This window comes from Saccostrea echinata, unplaced genomic scaffold (assembly GCF_033153115.1).
Source record: "Saccostrea echinata isolate AGI-Se365-2 ecotype Australia unplaced genomic scaffold, CSIRO_AGI_Sech_v1 ptg000077l, whole genome shotgun sequence".
In the NCBI taxonomy this organism is placed as follows: Eukaryota; Metazoa; Mollusca; class Bivalvia; order Ostreida; family Ostreidae; genus Saccostrea; species Saccostrea echinata.
Genome location: NW_026889826.1, coordinates 604,155 through 622,500, shown reverse-complemented (window position 1 = coordinate 622,500; position 18,346 = coordinate 604,155). Strand labels below are relative to the sequence as shown.

General features: G+C 35.5%; 1 protein-coding gene and 1 pseudogene across 1 annotated transcript in view; both read right to left on the bottom strand.

The window, feature by feature from the left end:
• LOC133176618 (intermembrane lipid transfer protein VPS13D-like) overlaps positions 1–10,319 on the bottom strand; it is a 42,467-nt gene extending 32,148 nt beyond the window's left edge. The window contains exons 1-13 of the mRNA XM_061311725.1: positions 10,216–10,319; positions 9,865–10,000; positions 6,499–6,597; positions 6,025–6,264; positions 5,667–5,799; positions 5,119–5,291; positions 4,407–4,606; positions 3,786–3,850; positions 3,248–3,344; positions 2,870–3,013; positions 2,420–2,540; positions 2,171–2,311; positions 1–117 (exon numbers count right to left, since the gene is read on the bottom strand). The exon at positions 1–117 is cut by the window's left edge and continues 58 nt beyond it. Of these exons, the coding sequence (XP_061167709.1) occupies positions 1–117; positions 2,171–2,311; positions 2,420–2,540; positions 2,870–3,013; positions 3,248–3,344; positions 3,786–3,850; positions 4,407–4,606; positions 5,119–5,291; positions 5,667–5,799; positions 6,025–6,264; positions 6,499–6,597; positions 9,865–10,000; positions 10,216–10,301 (1,752 nt within the window). The 5' untranslated portion in view covers positions 10,302–10,319. The remainder of the gene's footprint in view (positions 118–2,170; positions 2,312–2,419; positions 2,541–2,869; positions 3,014–3,247; positions 3,345–3,785; positions 3,851–4,406; positions 4,607–5,118; positions 5,292–5,666; positions 5,800–6,024; positions 6,265–6,498; positions 6,598–9,864; positions 10,001–10,215) is intronic.
• A 2,861-nt stretch (positions 10,320–13,180) lies between these two features.
• Positions 13,181–18,244, bottom strand: LOC133176622 (uncharacterized; annotated as a pseudogene).
• Positions 18,245–18,346: the final 102 nt, after the last annotated feature.

Genomic DNA, 18,346 nt, shown 5'->3' with positions numbered 1-18,346 from the left:
GACAATCAGGGCTGATCTGACGTTTATCAGTTTACGAGCTTTTCCTTCCTGTTTTACATCAAACACAAGTCTTGCTGGCTTCTGTCTGGATGGGTCATGTTTTGAACTGTATGTTAACTGAAGCAAGGAAAAATGGTTATCAGTTTTTTAGACCTGAGAAAAAAAAAAGATAAACAGCAGCAACTTTTTTCTAAGAATATTTCCAAAACATGTGCTCCTGGCCAATACATTTTAAGCTTCAATATTTGTCCTGGAATAAAGAAAATTTTTGAAGTAGTTTCCCTGGCCATGTGACCCATTTGGCCCTAACCTAGCTCAGGGAGGGGGGAGGGGGCATTTTAAACACAATATGGAGATGCACATATTGATAAGACTATCCACTGCCCTTGCATTCTTCAAAAGAGAATTTTAAAACAAGAGGCTAGGCTTCTGATAAATTGCAGAATATGCAAGAAAGCTAATTATGTATTAAAGGGCCTATTTTTATGTCTACACATCACAAGGCTCAACAAGAGGCTCATGGGCCACATCGCTCACCTGAGCACATTGGCTAGGAGAAAGAACAAATCAGTTCAGTATTGAAAAGTTTAAAAGGGGGAAGGGGGGGGAGGGCTTGAATTTTAAACTACCTGAGGATGCTTCCATATCAATATAACAAATGGCTTTGCTGTTCTTGAGCAGAAGATTTTAAAGATTTTTTCCTATATATTCCTTTGTTAAAAATTTGATCCCCTATTGTGGCTCCTCCAACGCCCCCCCCCCCCAACCCCCAACCCCCCGGGTCATCATTTGAACGAACTTTTACTCTACTCTACCTGAAGATGCTTCCAGTATGACTAAACATGGCTTTTCTGTTCTTGAAAAGAATTTTTCGTATATCTTCTTATGTAAAACTTTGATCCCCCAATGTGGCCCATCTTACCCCGGGGGGAGGGGGGGGGGGTTATGATTTGAACAAACTTGAATCTACACTACCTGAAGATGCTTCCATATCAATATGACAAAACATGGCTTTGCTGTTTTTGAGAAGATTTTAGAAGTTTTTTTCCTATATATTCCTATGTAAAACTTTTGATCCCCCACTGTGGCCCCATCCTACCCCTGGGGTTCATGATTTGAACAAATTTGAATCTACACTACCTGAGAATGCTTCCATAGCAATAATACACTAATCATGGCTTTGATGTTTTTTTTTCAAGTTTTTTCTCTTTATATTCCCATGTAAAACTATGATCCCCCATTGTGGCCCCACCCTACCCCCAGGGGTCATGATTTGAACAAACTTGAATCTACACTACCTGAGAATCTTCTATATGACTTAACAAGGCTTTGCTGTTCTTGAGAAGAAGATTTTTTCAAGTTTTTTTTCTATATATTCCTATGTAAAACTTTGATCCCCCATTCTGACCCCACCCTATCCCCATGATTTGAGGCCATGATTTGATGATTTTGATTTTGGGGTCATAATTTGAACAAACTTGAATCTACACCACCTGAGGTTGCTTCCATATAAATATGACCAATCATAGCTTTTCTGTTCTTGAGAACAAGATTATTAAAGATTTTTCCTATATATTCCTATGTAAAACTTTGATTGTCCATTGTGGCCCCACCCTACCCCATTGGTCATGATTTGAACAAACTTGAATCTACACTACCTGAGAATGCTTCCATATAAATATGACCAATCATGGCTTTGCTGTTCTTGAGAAGAAGATTTTTGAAAGATTTTTCCTATATATTCCTATGTAAAACTTTGATCATCCATTGTGGCCCAACCTCACCCCCAGGGGTCATGATATGAACAAATTTGAATATACACTTCATGACAATGATTCCACATCAGTTTCATCTTTCCTGGCCCATTGGTTCTTGAGAAGAAAATTTTTAAAAGAATGATGCCATTATTTTTTTTCCACTGTTTTGTAATTATCTCCCCTTGGAAGAGGGTGTGGCCCTCATTTTAACAAACTTAAATCCCCTTTACCCAAGAATGTGCCAGGTTTGGTTGAAATTGGCCCAGTGGTTCTGGAGAAGAAGATGAAATTGTGAAAAGTTAACAACGACAATGACGACAGACAACGGACAAATTTTTCAGAAAAGCTCACTTGAGCCTTTGGCTCATCTTTCTCTAAAAGTCTGAAATATGAAGTATGTAGAGAGTACATACCCCAGCTAATCCTTTGGCCTGTGAGACATCAGGTTCAGCATGTCTGAAGTACACACCCACACGATCCATCGTCACATTGGACAGCTTCATCCACCCATCCACCTTCACAACCAGCTGATTGATGCTTAACTCATGGGTTTTCTATACAGATAAGTCAGAAAATATGCCTTATTTTAAGAGAAGGTTCTGTTATCATCAAGTCTATACAGATATACACTCATCAGAAAGTGAATATACTAAAACATTCACCTCCTGGCGATTTTTCTCTTTGTTGTGGAAGAAGAATGGCATTTTTTCTCCTGACTCCACTTTTTTCCACTCTGAAGCCTTTATATAGTGGTCATCCTTATTACCTTTTCTTCTGCCTGACCTGAAAATTATCCAAATATGACAAAAACATCATAAAAAAAGGCAAAGCAGAAAACAGCAATTCATAAAACTTGTTTTTATAACATTGCCATTCATTATGTACAAATTATGTATTTGTAACTCAACCTTACCTCTCCTTAGGAACAAATCAAACATGTAACATTATAAACCGATTTGGTTTTATTTGCTTTTTACAAGATTTAGATTGTTTCCAAGGCTTCAGGAATATTTTTAATTTTAATTTTATTTGTTCCAATCTCCATTAACCCACCCCCAAATTACAAGAATATGCCTGAGACATAATAATTTTGATTGGTCAATTTTGTGTACCTTGGTGTGGTGGTCACTGTGGTGAACCAGAGAGTACATCCTGTTTCGTTGGACAACATAAAGGGTACAAATGGAACTCTCCTCCTCTGACAGCTCACAGCAGCATGACTAGCCTGGTGGGGCTGGTTTTGGGAATTTGCTGGGCTGAAAGGATCAATGCATCAGGCCATCAAGAAAAATCCGTAACAGAAAAGTTGCCAAAGATTATAACTTCATAACATACTCCTTGAGAGGTCTACAGATAACAGAAAAGTCCAAAAATATCTCACAAACTTTTTTTCTGAATTCTGATATTAGATAGCCTAAGAGTTTTCACGATAAAAAGCATATAAAAACACTTGGCTAGTAAAAATTTATGTGTCCTTTTGTTAGACTTACACAATTTGTTTATAGTAGTCCTCTGACCAAGTATTCTTTGTCTGGTTGTACAGCTCCAGGAGTGTACTGGTGATGTTGAGATTCAACACCTCTTGTGCTGAAAAAAATAAATTAAAGCACTTTTAAACATTCAACAGTCTTGTTATTGTTTCCCTGTCTCTACAATACCTTAAAAAATTTCTAATAAATTGATGATTCAAAATAGATTATCAAAGCATTAATAACAGAACTGTATCATTCAAAGTCCAAAATTTTCTCAATATTGAATAATTTACAATGAATGATACATGTCTTCGAAAAAGTCAAATCAAAAGTGTCATGCACCTAGATATCCAAATGAATGCCACTATATTTAAATTGAATGGTCTTTAGTGACACTTCATTGTACCTAATGGTCAGGGCAGGAGCTTTGTGACTTATGTTCATGTGTATTGATGGCATATGAAAATGTTATTTATATCTATATTTAAAAGGAATAAATGAAACTACTGACTTACAATACATTTTTTTAGCAGAAATGAAACTATAAGAACGTTACCATTGATTTGAATGGCAGTTTTCTTCTCCATATTTTGATAGTACTGTTTCCACTCACAACGACATCTGTAATTATTCAAGAGAAAGAAAATTAATTAGCTGAATATGAGAAGTCTGAGACCTGCAGTAAACCCGGAACAGTCGTATACAGTGTTATAATTTCATTATTATAACAGAACTGATGAAGTTCAAATAAAATATATTGAGTTGATGCATATATGAACAGATCCCTTTATACTGCACATATATAATACATGCAAATTGTAACACACAAACAACTAAAATGATATAAAAGGTTCCACATGAAAATATAACACTGCTTTTGGAGTTTTAAATATAGAATTTTTTATGTACAGTGTCTGGACGTTTTCCGTTAACTGAAGGAAGAGTACTTTTTGAATGATTTCCATATGTTATATCATTTTTCACGGCATTGAATAAAATCACCATAACAGTTCAGAAGTTAACGGTTAAAATTATTAGAAAAACACACAGTTTGATGACAAACACTTTATCTTCACATGATCTTAATAGTCTATTGCCAATAGACAGATAAAAAATATCCAGCAAGGACATTTATATAAATTTCAGGAAAATTATAACCAAGTGACAGCTCACTTACTTCCATTGTTCCAAAAATGGCTCCCATCCAGAGAGTTTCCTGTTGTAATAGTCACCCATCAAAATAAAAGATCCACTCCCCTCTTGTCTTGGGAGAAATTGCTGGGAAAACTGAATGCTGTTGAAGGAAATTTCTGCCAGTGGAACATCGGAGTCCCCACAATCGTCTATCAGGCAAACACACATAGAAGATGACTTTATCTGAAATAGGAGGAAAAATAACAAGATAACAATGACAAAGTGGCCATGGAATAACAAGATGTGAAACTCTACTATAAGGATGCTTGCTCATAAGTTTAAGATTATAAAAAATTGCACTTGTTGAGAATTATACAAATTTGAATCTGAATCTTTACTACATATAAAAAGCTAAGGTTTTTAAATAACCCCATCAAATTTTTTGCCATTTTGAAATAATCTCTTTTTGGAATACCCAAGGCATTTTATTTTAAGATCTGTAAACATAAGCTAAATCACCAAAAGATGACTTGTGGGAAGTTTGGTTGAAATAGACCCATTACTTCCAGATAATACTTCAGAAAATATAAGCAGTTTTACTCTCAATGCACAACAAATGAAAACAGCAATACCTTGTCCAATTTTTTTCACAGCATTTTGATTACAGCGTGTGCTTGGCCTTTCACAAGAAACAAGCCAGAGAAGTAACCTTAGCATTTCTGAGAAAAGATCCATGATCCACCCCTGACACTAACCTCCATCCCTGTGATATGAAGTCCCCCCTCTTCTGACCGGCTCCTTTCCTCTGGTACAGCATTCTCAGTCAGCCAAACTGCGGCCTCCATTAAGTTCATCTTGTTCAGATCAAGAGCTTTCTTACAATCCTCCATACTGAACCCCATATCATGGAGATTGCTTAGCTTGTCAGCTGATGATGTAAAATTAAATCTTTAATTAAACTATCATTTGAGAACAATCCAGACTTTCCAATTAACAAAAACCAATGCTTCCATTGATAAGTAAAACCAAAAAAATTACAAAATGAACTGTAACTGTCAGAGATTTTAAAGGAAAATTAACTGCAGTTGTCTATCTTCTTCACTTCATTTTCTGAGTAACAAAATTTCACATAGCAAAGATAGACAACTCTTTCTTCTTAAATCAACATTGATGCAATGTGAACAAAGAAAGGATTGTCTCCCTTAAGTCACAGTGCAATACATGTACTAATGTCGCCCAGACAATGTCAAAATGTTAAAACCATTAACAGTGTTCTTTTTTAAATTACGGAAAAATGCCATACCTGGATAAGCTTTGTCTGTAGGTTTGTCATGTTGTGTTGCTTTCAACGCTTGCTCTGGGATGGAATTCAATATAGCCAGGAACATTTTCATGTCAATGTAGGACAGTCGAATGTTCATAACATTAAATGTAATCTGAAAATAAAGGAATACATTAATTAATCCATATAATTTAAATTACAGTACACTAATCTGTCTAAATATTGTTCAGGTTATTTTCACCCTAAATCATCTTTTCAATACTTTGCATAAAATGATAATGGAACTTGGGAAAAAAAAGAGGCATTAACAAAATTGTAATATTTCTAATTATCCTACATTACATTGTGGATACATTGTACAAAGAGATCTGTTGGGTACCTCAAGTACAAGGTTATTCTGATGGACCTGAGAAGCTTCCAATAATCCAGTGGATGATGACAGCTTATGTTTGGGAAGTGGATTAGCATTGAGATCAATGTGGATGGTAAGTGGATCTATTATGGATTGAGCTGTCTCCTCTTCTGCTGTCAAAGAGCAAGAAAATACCTCCAAAGACTGAAGAGTGCTGGTCAGAATTTTGTCCTTGGCTTTGGGACGGAAATTCAGTATTGCTGTGCTCTATAATAATTCATAAGTAAACAAAATAAAAAAATATGTCAAGTTTATTTACAGAGTACATTCTTTGCCTTGAATAAGAAGAAATGAAATATATTAATTTTAAACTTTGTACAAATAAAATACTTTTGTTAGTCTTACAAAAATTTTTATGTCTCATCAATCTAGACTACAAATCTAGACACTTTACAGAATGAACACATTCATTTTTTTTATCTACAGTGATAATAGAGTTACCTTTAGAATGACAGCATTAGTATCCCAGGTAGTACTTTCTTCCATTACAATGAACTGGGTGTCTGACACATTTAGCTTCAACTCAAATGGTACCTCAACCTACAACAGGTATATAAATAGGTGAGATATATTTCAACCTTTCATATAATTACAAGGAAGATCAAAACAAGATTTTCATTAAATGATAATTAATCAATCAACAAATATATACATTCTCAGAACATATTTTCAAAAATCACATTAATTTTTTTCCTGCATCAACATCCTGTACGTGGTGCTATTTTACACATCTTCATAGAAATAAATGACATCTTTACCTCCTCTACAATAGGCCCTCTCTTTGTCATTATACCACTAGACTTACCTCCTCTACAATAGGCCCTCTCTTTGTCATTATACCACTAGACTTACCTCCTCTACAATAGGCCCTCTCTTTGTCATTATACCACTAGACTTACCTCCTCTACAATAGGCCCTCTCTTTGTCATTATACCACTAGACTTACCTCCTCTACAATAGGCCCTCTCTTTGTCATTATACCACTAGACTTACCTCCTCTACAATAGGCCCTCTCTTTGTCATTATACCACTAGACTTACCTCCTCTACTATAGGCCCTCTCTTTGTCATTATACCACTAGACTTACCTCCTCTACTATAGGCCCTCTCTTTGTCATTATACCACTAGACTTACTTCCTCTACAATAGGCCCTCTCTTTGTCATTATACCACTAGACTTACCTCCTCTACTATAGGCCCTCTCTTTGTCATTATACCACTAGACTTACCTCCTCTACTATAGGCCCTCTCTTTGTCATTATACCACTAGACTTACCTCCTCTACTATAGGCCCTCTCTTTGTCATTATACCACTAGACTTACCTCCTCTACTATAGGCCCTCTCTTTGTCATTATACCACTAGACTTACCTCCTCTACAATAGGCCCTCTCTTTGTCATTATACCACTAGACTTACCTCCTCTACTATAGGCCCTCTCTTTGTCATTATACCACTAGACTTACCTCCTCTACTATAGGCCCTCTCTTTGTCATTATACCACTAGACTTACCTCCTCTACAATAGGCCCTCTCTTTGTCATTATACCACTAGACTTACCTCCTCTACTATAGGCCCTCTCTTTGTCATACCACTAGACTTACCTCCTCTACTATAGGCCCTCTCTTTGTCATTATACCACTAGACTTACCTCCTCTACAATAGGCCCTCTCTTTGTCATTATACCACTAGACTTACCTCCTCTACAATAGGCCCTCTCTTTGTCATTATACCACTAGACTTACCTCCTCTACAATAGGCCCTCTCTTTGTCATTATACCACTAGACTTACCTCCTCTACAATAGGCCCTCTCTTTGTCATTATACCACTAGACTTACCTCCTCTACAATAGGCCCTCTCTTTGTCATACCACTAGACTTACCTCCTCTACTATAGGCCCTCTCTTTGTCATTATACCACTAGACTTACCTCCTCTACAATAGGCCCTCTCTTTGTCATTATACCACTAGACTTACCTCCTCTACTATAGGCCCTCTCTTTGTCATTATACCACTAGACTTACCTCCTCTACAATAGGCCCTCTCTTTGTCATTATACCACTAGACTTACCTCCTCTACTATAGGCCCTCTCTTTGTCATTATACCACTAGACTTACCTCCTCTACTATAGGCCCTCTCTTTGTCATTATACCACTAGACTTACCTCCTCTACAATAGGCCCTCTCTTTGTCATTATACCACTAGACTTACCTCCTCTACTATAGGCCCTCTCTTTGTCATTATACCACTAGACTTACCTCCTCTACAATAGGCCCTCTCTTTGTCATTATACCACTAGACTTACCTCCTCTACTATAGGCCCTCTCTTTGTCATTATACCACTAGACTTACCTCCTCTACTATAGGCCCTCTCTTTGTCATTATACCACTAGACTTACCTCCTCTACAATAGGCCCTCTCTTTGTCATTATACCACTAGACTTACCTCCTCTACTATAGGCCCTCTCTTTGTCATTATACCACTAGACTTACCTCCTCTACTATAGGCCCTCTCTTTGTCATTATACCACTAGACTTACCTCCTCTACAATAGGCCCTCTCTTTGTCATTATACCACTAGATTTACCTCCTCTACAATAGGCCCTCTCTTTGTCATTATACCACTAGACTTACCTCCTCTACTATAGGCCCTCTCTTTGTCATTATACCACTAGACTTACCTCCTCTACTATAGGCCCTCTCTTTGTCATTATACCACTAGACTTACCTCCTCTACTATACGCCCTCTCTTTGTCATTATACCACTAGACTTACCTCCTCTACTATAGGCCCTCTCTTTGTCATTATACCACTAGACTTACCTCCTCTACAATAGGCCCTCTCTTTGTCATTATACCACTAGACTTACCTCCTCTACTATAGGCCCTCTCTTTGTCATTATACCACTAGACTTACCTCCTCTACTATAGGCCCTCTCTTTGTCATGATACCACTAGACTTACCTCCTCTACAATAGGCCCTCTCTTTGTCATGATACCACTAGACTTACCTCCTCTACTATAGGCCCTCTCTTTGTCATGATACCACTAGATTTACCTCCTCTACAATAGGCCCTCTCTTTGTCATGATACCACTAGATTTACCTCCTCTACAATAGGCCCTCTCTTTGTCATTATACCACTAGATTTACCTCCTCTACAATAGGCCCTCTCTTTGTCATTATACCACTAGATTTACCTCCTCTACAATAGGCCCTCTCTTTGTCATGATACCACTAGATTTACCTCCTCTACTATAGGCCCTCTCTTTGTCATGATACCACTAGATTTACCTCCTCTACAATAGGCCCTCTCTTTGTCATTATACCACTAGACTTACCTCCTCTACTATAGGCCCTCTCTTTGTCATTATACCACTAGACTTACCTCCTCTACTATAGGCCCTCTCTTTGTCATTATACCACTAGACTTACCTCCTCTACAATAGGCCCTCTCTTTGTCATTATACCACTAGACTTACCTCCTCTACAATAGGCCCTCTCTTTGTCATTATACCACTAGACTTACCTCCTCTACTATAGGCCCTCTCTTTGTCATTATACCACTAGACTTACCTCCTCTACAATAGGCCCTCTCTTTGTCATTATACCACTAGACTTACCTCCTCTACTATAGGCCCTCTCTTTGTCATTATACCACTAGACTTACCTCCTCTACTATAGGCCCTCTCTTTGTCATTATACCACTAGACTTACCTCCTCTACAATAGGCCCTCTCTTTGTCATTATACCACTAGACTTACCTCCTCTACTATAGGCCCTCTCTTTGTCATTATACCACTAGACTTACCTCCTCTACTATAGGCCCTCTCTTTGTCATTATACCACTAGACACGGTCAGAGGACTTGTAGTTTTAGCAGAATCCCTGGAAGTCTGTCTGCTGACCTCAGGTGAACTCATCACTACATTGTCAGTAAGACTCTTTCTCTGCATTACAAAATATTTTACCTAACAAAACATGTTAATCTTCAACCAATCTGCAAAATCAATCAAATTTTTGTTAATTTTTCTTTTTTCCCGAGAGTAACACTTGGACATGGGGGTGGGTGGGTTAAATCTCTTCTAATTTTGTTGTGGTGCTATAACACACTGAAAATGGCAGAAAGAGTCGGTTTCTACAATCTAATTTTCACAACAGACATACCCATAATGAAAGGATCCTCCGGACTCTCCATGATGAAATCTCTGACTGAGAGAATCCAATGAAAGATACACATGACCTTCATGTTGTTGAGGATGACGGAGAACTTGTTAGACTCCTGTGTGGTCCGGTAATGCAGTTCTAACTGTTCAGCTTGAGATAACAAAGTTTGACTGTATATAAATGCATGTTCACTCAATAAAAGGGAAAGGGCTAAAATAGGCTTTGCCTGCTGCCCAATTCCATTCAATTTTTGGGAATAAAATTATGTATAAATAGTGATGGGAATCGGTAAGAATTTCATAATCGATAATTGGGTTACTGTAACTAACTAATTATCATTTATAATCGGACATTAACAAAGTCTGTCAATTTACTTTAATAAATGGAAAGAATTGGTGAATAACTACTTTCTGTTGTTGTCCAGCTGTAATTAGAATAATCTATCTGTGTCTAGGGACAAGCCCTACTCCGTAGGACAATATCAATTTAATGATAGAACATTCTATCTAGTCCAGCTGGTTCTTCGTTCATTTTGTAGAATCCAAAGTACGTCCATACCCGGGAATGAGGATTGTTAATAGGGTATGAATACAATGTCTGTTTGTCTGCGCCATTATGATACCATACACAAATAAGTTAACAGACAAGTCGCAGCTGGTATATCTGGCTTAAAAACTATTATGCTTGTAAAATAAAAAAAATAACCCGATTAATCGGAATAAAAATTTTGTAATCAAGCGCTTGGATTATGTCAACAATCGACTGATTTTCGATTATAATCGATGATTGGAACACCACTATGTATAAATACAAGAGGCCCAAGGGCCTTGAATCGCTCTTCTGATAAACTGTACAACCTATCACTTCTATTTGATGATTCTAATCCAAATAGTACCCCAAAAATATTAAATACAGCCATAAAATTTCAAAAGAAGGTCAGGGTGACCTACTTTTCAGTTGTCGTACTCCAAGGACCCAAGATGCATTAACTGACAAAGTTTGATGATTCTAAGCCAATTAGTTCCTGAAATATTTAATTAAAGCCATAAATTTTCAAAAGTAGGTCATGGTGACCTACTTTTCAGTCGACTTACTCCGAAGACCCAAGATGCATCAACTGACAAAGTTTGATGATTCTAAGCCAATTAGTACCTGAAATATTTAATTATAGTCATATAAATTGAAAAGAAGGTCATGGTGACCTACTTCTCAGTCGACCTACTGCGAGGACCCAAGATTCATCAACTGACAAATTTTTTATGATTCTTAACCAAATAGTACCCGAAAATATTAAATACAGCCATAAAATTTCAACACTAGGTCAGTGTGACCTATTTTTCAGTTGTCGTACTCCAAGGATCCAAGATGCATCAACTGACAAAGTTTGATGATTCTAAGCAAATTGGTTCCTGAAATATATAATTAAAGCCATAAATTTTCAAAAGTAGGTCATGGTGACTTACTTTTCAGTAGACTTACTCCGAAGACCCAAGATGCATCAACTGACAAAGTTTGATGATTCTAAGCCAATTAGTACCTGAAATATTTAATTATAGTCATATAAATTGAAAAGTAGGTCACGGTGACCTACTTTTCAGTCGACCTACTGCGATGACCCAAGATGCATCAACTTACAAAGTTTTATGATCATAGGCCTTAAAATGTCCAAATTATGCCTCTAAAACGCTTTGAAATGGAATGCCTGCAAAGTTCAAAAAGTAGGTCACTGTGACCTACTTTTTAATACATATGTTTTATGGCCCCAAGATGCATCATCTTGCAAGATTTCATGATTCTAAACCTCTCAGTATTCAAATTATTGACCTTAATTGTTTTGTAAAAGATTAGCCATAAAATTCAAAAAGTAGGTCAAAGTGACCTACTTTTTAGTTGACGTACTTTGATGACCCAAGATACATCAACTGACAAAGTTTGATGATCATAGGCCTTAAAATTGTTCAAAATATGCCTCTAAATCATTTTGATAAAGAATGGCCGCAAAATTTCAAAAGTAGGTCACCGTGACCTACTTTTAAGTCAACATGATATGAGGTCCTTAGATGCATCAACTGACAAGATTTGATGATCCTAGTCCTTATAGTAAGCAAAATATCAACATTTTAATAAAATGTAATTTTTGGTCAACTTTGAAGTGACCTTGAGACCACGCCCTTTTCCCCAGGGTGACGCCTTGAACAATTTTTAATCTACAACATATCCTCATCCTTTTGTGTAAGTTTGGTGATAATCTGCCCAGTGGTTCTTGAGAAGAAGATTTTTAGCAACCAGTACTTTTGTTTCTATTTTCCTAATTATCTCCCCTTGTATAAGGGTCACAACCCTAGTTTTAGTACAAAAGGGAGCCCTTGGGCCAAGAATACCCTGTGACAAATTTGACAATAATTGGCCAAGGTGTTCTTGAGTTATGGCCCATATTCTAAAAAGTTTACGAACACCGCACACCACACAAATGGCCATAGCATTAGCTCTTTGAGCCTTTGGCTCAGAAGAGCTAAAAAAGAAAAAGTCCAATTTCAGCAATTTTAGAAGAATAAACAACACATGAAGTACTAACACTAAAATGAATGCACAATTGTGAAGATAAAATTAAAGGTTAAACTTTTCTCATACCGTATAAGTGGAAATTTTAGCAAGATGCAAATTTAGCAATTTAACCTTAAAAATTTGTATATCTTTTTAGCAGTAAGTAATTTTAGCGATTTTAAAATGCTCATTAAAGAAACTATCACAAATAATACATAATTAATTGTTAGCGAGATTTAATTTTAGCGATCTTACACTCTGTAGCACCCTCGCTAAAAATGCCAAAATTGAATCCTCGCTAAAAATTCTTCTTCTACGGTAGTCAATATCTCTTGTATTGGTAATAACATTCATGTGTCAAGATCAAAATCCCTATCAAATTAAGGATGTACAAGTAAAAGGAGCTGTTACATCAATGACAGGGTCCATGAGGTGGGACATCAGAGGATGTCTGAACTCAGGGAGTTTTTCTCCCAGGTTATGGTCCAGGATCCCTCTGACCAGTTTGTACTGAGCGATGTCCAGGGAACAGTGAACAGAGGATAGTACACCCTTGACCCTGAAGTCAGGAGCAGAGTGACTGATGTCCCCCTCAAGATTCCTCTACACCACCAGGGTCAGCTGAATCTTCTCCTTCAAGGGGTCCCCACCCTAAAATGGAGGAATTACCCAGTCAAAAGCAATATGAATTAATTCCAAAGTTAATCTATACAATCTATTTCTAACTTAATATTTAATTTTACAAATAATCATTTACATGATCATTTATGTTTTTTTTTAATATTTTTCAAAACAGCTGAGACTCATGAAATATTACAATATTACAGTTTCTTTCCACATTAGTTAAAATGCTAGTTCTGGAGTTTTCCAGAACACAGCACTATATGCCATTCAATGACACATATTTTCAGTACAAAACATAACATTTGACAGTTAAATTCTACCTGTTTTTGCACCAGAAAGGACTTGAACTCCAGATCCTGACCAGACCCATTGTAATCATGTTTGTTCACTTGCTCTGCAGAGTACAAGTTTATGTCCTTCAGATGAATATTCATGATGTCCAGTAAACAAAATATGGTCACCTTCAGACTTTGGTATCTTAGGACGATTCATGGAACTGGTGGATGGGGTCCTCTTAATTTTCCCTTCCTTCATGCTGTCATTTATATGCAACCTGTGTTGGGAGGTTAGGTTATTTGAACTGGAAAAGCAAGAGCTTGAATCAGGGAAGAATTCTGGATCCACGCTGCTGCCCTCTGGTGACTTAGGTGACCTTGGTGCACTCCCTGTGCCTGTTTCTGTTGGGTCATAAATATCACACTCATCACGGACTTCACTAACTGAGGACCTCTGGTCTTGGTCCAAGCCTCCATAAATACTCTGAAGCATGGGATTTGCCACAGCCCCCATTGGTGGGTTGTAATTGTTGAACAGACTCTGAGTCATCCCAGTGGCAGCAGAGGAACTGTCTATGGAATAGTCATTGGTTTCTGACAAAGCCAAAGAAGACATTGATTCACGTGACTGGGTACTCATCAAATCACTGTCGTCCTGGTCAAAGCTCAAGGTCCCTGGTTCTCTGTCGTAAATGAAGCAGTTATTTACTCTCAGCTTTCCTAGGTCAGCCACTAAGATGTCTGTAGTCTTAGAGCTGACGTGGTAGCAGAATGATTGGAGAGTCTGCATTGATGTCCTGTTTGATTCTAGATCCTCTGGTAGCCTTGTCTGTCACCTATAATAAACATAGAAGATGGTGTCATACATTTTGGGTGAATTAAAAAAAAATGACCAAACGCATATTTATCAACCCACACTAAAAATACAGGCAATGCAAATAGATTTCTATGTCTCAGCATATGTCTTTAGATAGTGTCTAAATGCCTGTCAAATATCTCGTTGATATCTTAATTAACAAAAAAGTTATGCCCAAAAATGATGCTAAAATTGTCAGGAATGCAACACCTTTTTGTGACATTTTGAAATTTCAATATTTTTTGGAGATCTGTGAAATAAAAAATAATGCTTCATGTTGAAAATAAAGACTTTCCTGATAATATTCAAAGTATTGAGTTTAAATGTGGACTGTCATAACTTTTGTTTAATCAAGTTGTGGTCATGGCTGGTGTTTAAAAAAATGTTATACCATGTCAGGAGTGCAACAGAGTAGTGTTGCCAAAAAAACATCAATTGTAAAATTCTGATAGAAAATTAAGACAAAAAAGAATTTTGGAAGTGTAAAACAATAACTGATATACATTTTAAAACTTAAAAATGTTATATAAATCACAAGCAGTATTAATGAGAGTCAAGTACATGTACTAGTATATGTGCATACCCAAAAATGTCAGGAGTGCAACATTTGATGTTTTGCTCCCAAGCATGAAAAAACTGTTATCATTATATGATTTTCTGATTTTTATTTTGGAAAATAAAGACGCAAGGAACATTTTTACCAAATAGATTTATCAATTACAGGATCTCTCTGTGCTTCAGATCCATATTTCTATGGTCAGGAGTGCAACACATTTTTTAAAAGATTCAAGTTGTGTGACAAAAAGACTTCTATTCATGCTTAGAAGTATTCATTAATTAATAATGATCTTTTTGTATAATTTAATACTAAATTATTGACAGTTTTATTATTAAAATCCTTCCTTTTTCAATTTTATCAATTCAGATGTGTTTTTATCTTTTGGTGATTTTTTTTAATGAACATTAAAAATAAACACACTAAAACATTGTCATAAAATTCAAGTAATTCCTCCTCAACTTCACCGAAAGAACAGAACAAGATCTTATGTAATTATCACTTCACAATTCTACTTTAAAGGCCACAATGCTTTTGGTCAGGAGTGCAACAAATATGTTAGAATTATAAATCATCCAATAAGAATAAAAATAAAGAAAAAATGATGAGTAGAATTTTTCTGGTGGGTTACTGTGTTTGTCTTCTAAAGGAAAATATGCTTTAAAATATATTTATCTTCTAAATATACATTTAAGCTAGTTTTTTGGCATAAAATTGAGTATAATTCCAGATAAAATGCGAATTTTAAATACTTTCATCTGTTTTAATTATGAAGTATTGGACTATAAGTAATGCACAATTTCATTACCACTTGATGTTGCCTACACTTTATGAATTTTTGTGTTCTATGGTTTTAATTTTAAACTTTACTGCAGTCAGGAGTGCAACAAAACTGCTTCATAATTACCGATGCTTTTTAACTATCTTTACTAAAAAATAAGTTGAAAAAAATGCTTGATACTATTTGATGTTCAAAACACTATGTCTATCAACAAATTACAGAAATTCTCTAGTCAATTCAGGAAATAGTTTTCATCATTTCACATATATTTAAATACAATTTATATATACTGCACTTTGCAAATAATCATGTTTTAGGGTCTTCAAAATATGAAAAACCTGCTGTAAATGATGAAAAATATCAACACGACAAATTGATTTACAAAGTAAGAATGGGTTATTGTGTGTTATAATTTTTAAAACAATGTTAAATAAAATACATATCAGATGTCAGGAGTGCAACACAATAATGTAACATAGGGTCACTTCAAAATCTAGTATTTTTTGTAAGAGAACTCGTATATAACAATTCTTTTTTGGCTTAGATTTAAAGAATTGACTTGAACAGACAAAAAAGTGAATTTTGGGGAATTTTATTGTTTCAAATTTTTTTCATATTATAACTTTTCAAACCAGAATTGAAAAAATAATGTAAAATAACAATCAAAAAGCCAATTTTTTTGTCACATGTACAAGAGAAGATACTCATTTATTGTTTAGATTTAATTATTTATACCCCTTTTACCATTTTGAAGCATAAAAAACTATAATTTCTTGTGATTATGTATCTTAGAAAGTCTTTTAAGGTGTAATGATATTTTCTTTTTTCAAAAGAAATTTTACTAATAAAAATTCTGAAACTTTTTAATCCAGTTGTCTATTCTATTAGCACTTCAGGATTATAAACTAGAATGCATTTGCAATATGATGATATAAGTGAAAAATATGTTATAAGTATAGTTGAATTTTGCCAAAAAAAATAAGTTTGGTGGTCATTATTTTTGAATTCACCCTTTTGTCCTATTTTAGCAAATTTAATGTCAACTTTGGCCAGAAGCTATATGATGAAAATATATAAAAGTTCTATGGTTTAAAATGTACTTATCTATATCATATAAAATTATATTTTGGTGACATTTATAAATCAGCACACTTTCAAGATAAATGGTGTCAAATATAGGAATTCCACTACAATAAGCTAAATTAAATGTACAGTTGCGTATTAATTATTATTATACCTCATTACAATTATTCTATACAATACGTCTGATTGGTTCTAGATTATCATGTGACTGGGCCATAAATCTTCATATTTCCCTGTCATTGTCATGCTTTTCATCATATTCAACCTATTTGGAGACTTAGTGCATTTTCCTGCAATAGTTATCATTAGTTCTACGAAAACTCCAGAGAGTAGTAGACATCACAATAGCCTGGTTCACGTCAAAATATTGCTGATTGTTTCATTGGAGTGTGATGTGTCAAGTAACTTTACGATAAAAGAGTATTGAAAGTGAATTTAAGAGTGGGGCCGCATTTGAAAGTTTGTGTTTATTTTAAAAGTTTTTGCATGTTTTGGTATAATAAACAATTTATTGCATGAATGTTTGGGAAATATGAAGATTTATTCAGCCAAGAAATATCATATTCCCCTCCGGCAAAGCCCTCAGGGAATATGATTTTTTCTTGGCTGAATAAATCTTCATATTTCCCTCACGATCATACAATAACTGTATAATATCCAATATGATTTATAAGTGTCTGGTGTTTTTTTAATTAAATCTTGTACCCTTTTTCTAGCAGAGGCTGCCCGATACCTTCCTAGAACATCCTGAATCTGTAGGAAGTGTTGGAGAAATGCCACAAATTCCATCTGAAATCTGTTAGTGTGGATGTACCGAACCGAGGCCATCTGTAACTTGACACTAATGTCACAGTCTCTCACTAGATTAGGATCCGGAGGACCGTACCTGTAACAAACATCATCAAATCACCTGTATCATTATTGTAACAGTTATGAATACAATTGGATATTAAATGTTTGACTTCAATTTCAATTATGAATGGAGATTATAACAAAAGTTTGAATTAATTATGATTATGAATGGAAAGTAAAAGAAATATCTGAATTCATTTTTAATCATTTTAATTTCTTAAATATTAATACTATGTACAATTATCAGTCCTGATCATATTCAAAGGAGTATATGTACATGCTTATTTATGAATTTTTTTTTTGGAAATAGTAAATGGTTTAAAAATAATTCTTACTTGAATATATCAAACACCAGAGCTTGGTCACCCACTGTGACAAATCTCTCCCGATACAAGTTACCATGAGGGGACTTGTCAATCAGTGACAGATTACCCAGCTGTCCTGAGATTGCCATGCATATTCTCATCTCTCAGGCTGACATTAGCTGACAGCAGGTGGCAGAGGATATTTTTTTTAATGCCAAACATGTGCCGAGGGGGTACACATACACATGCGA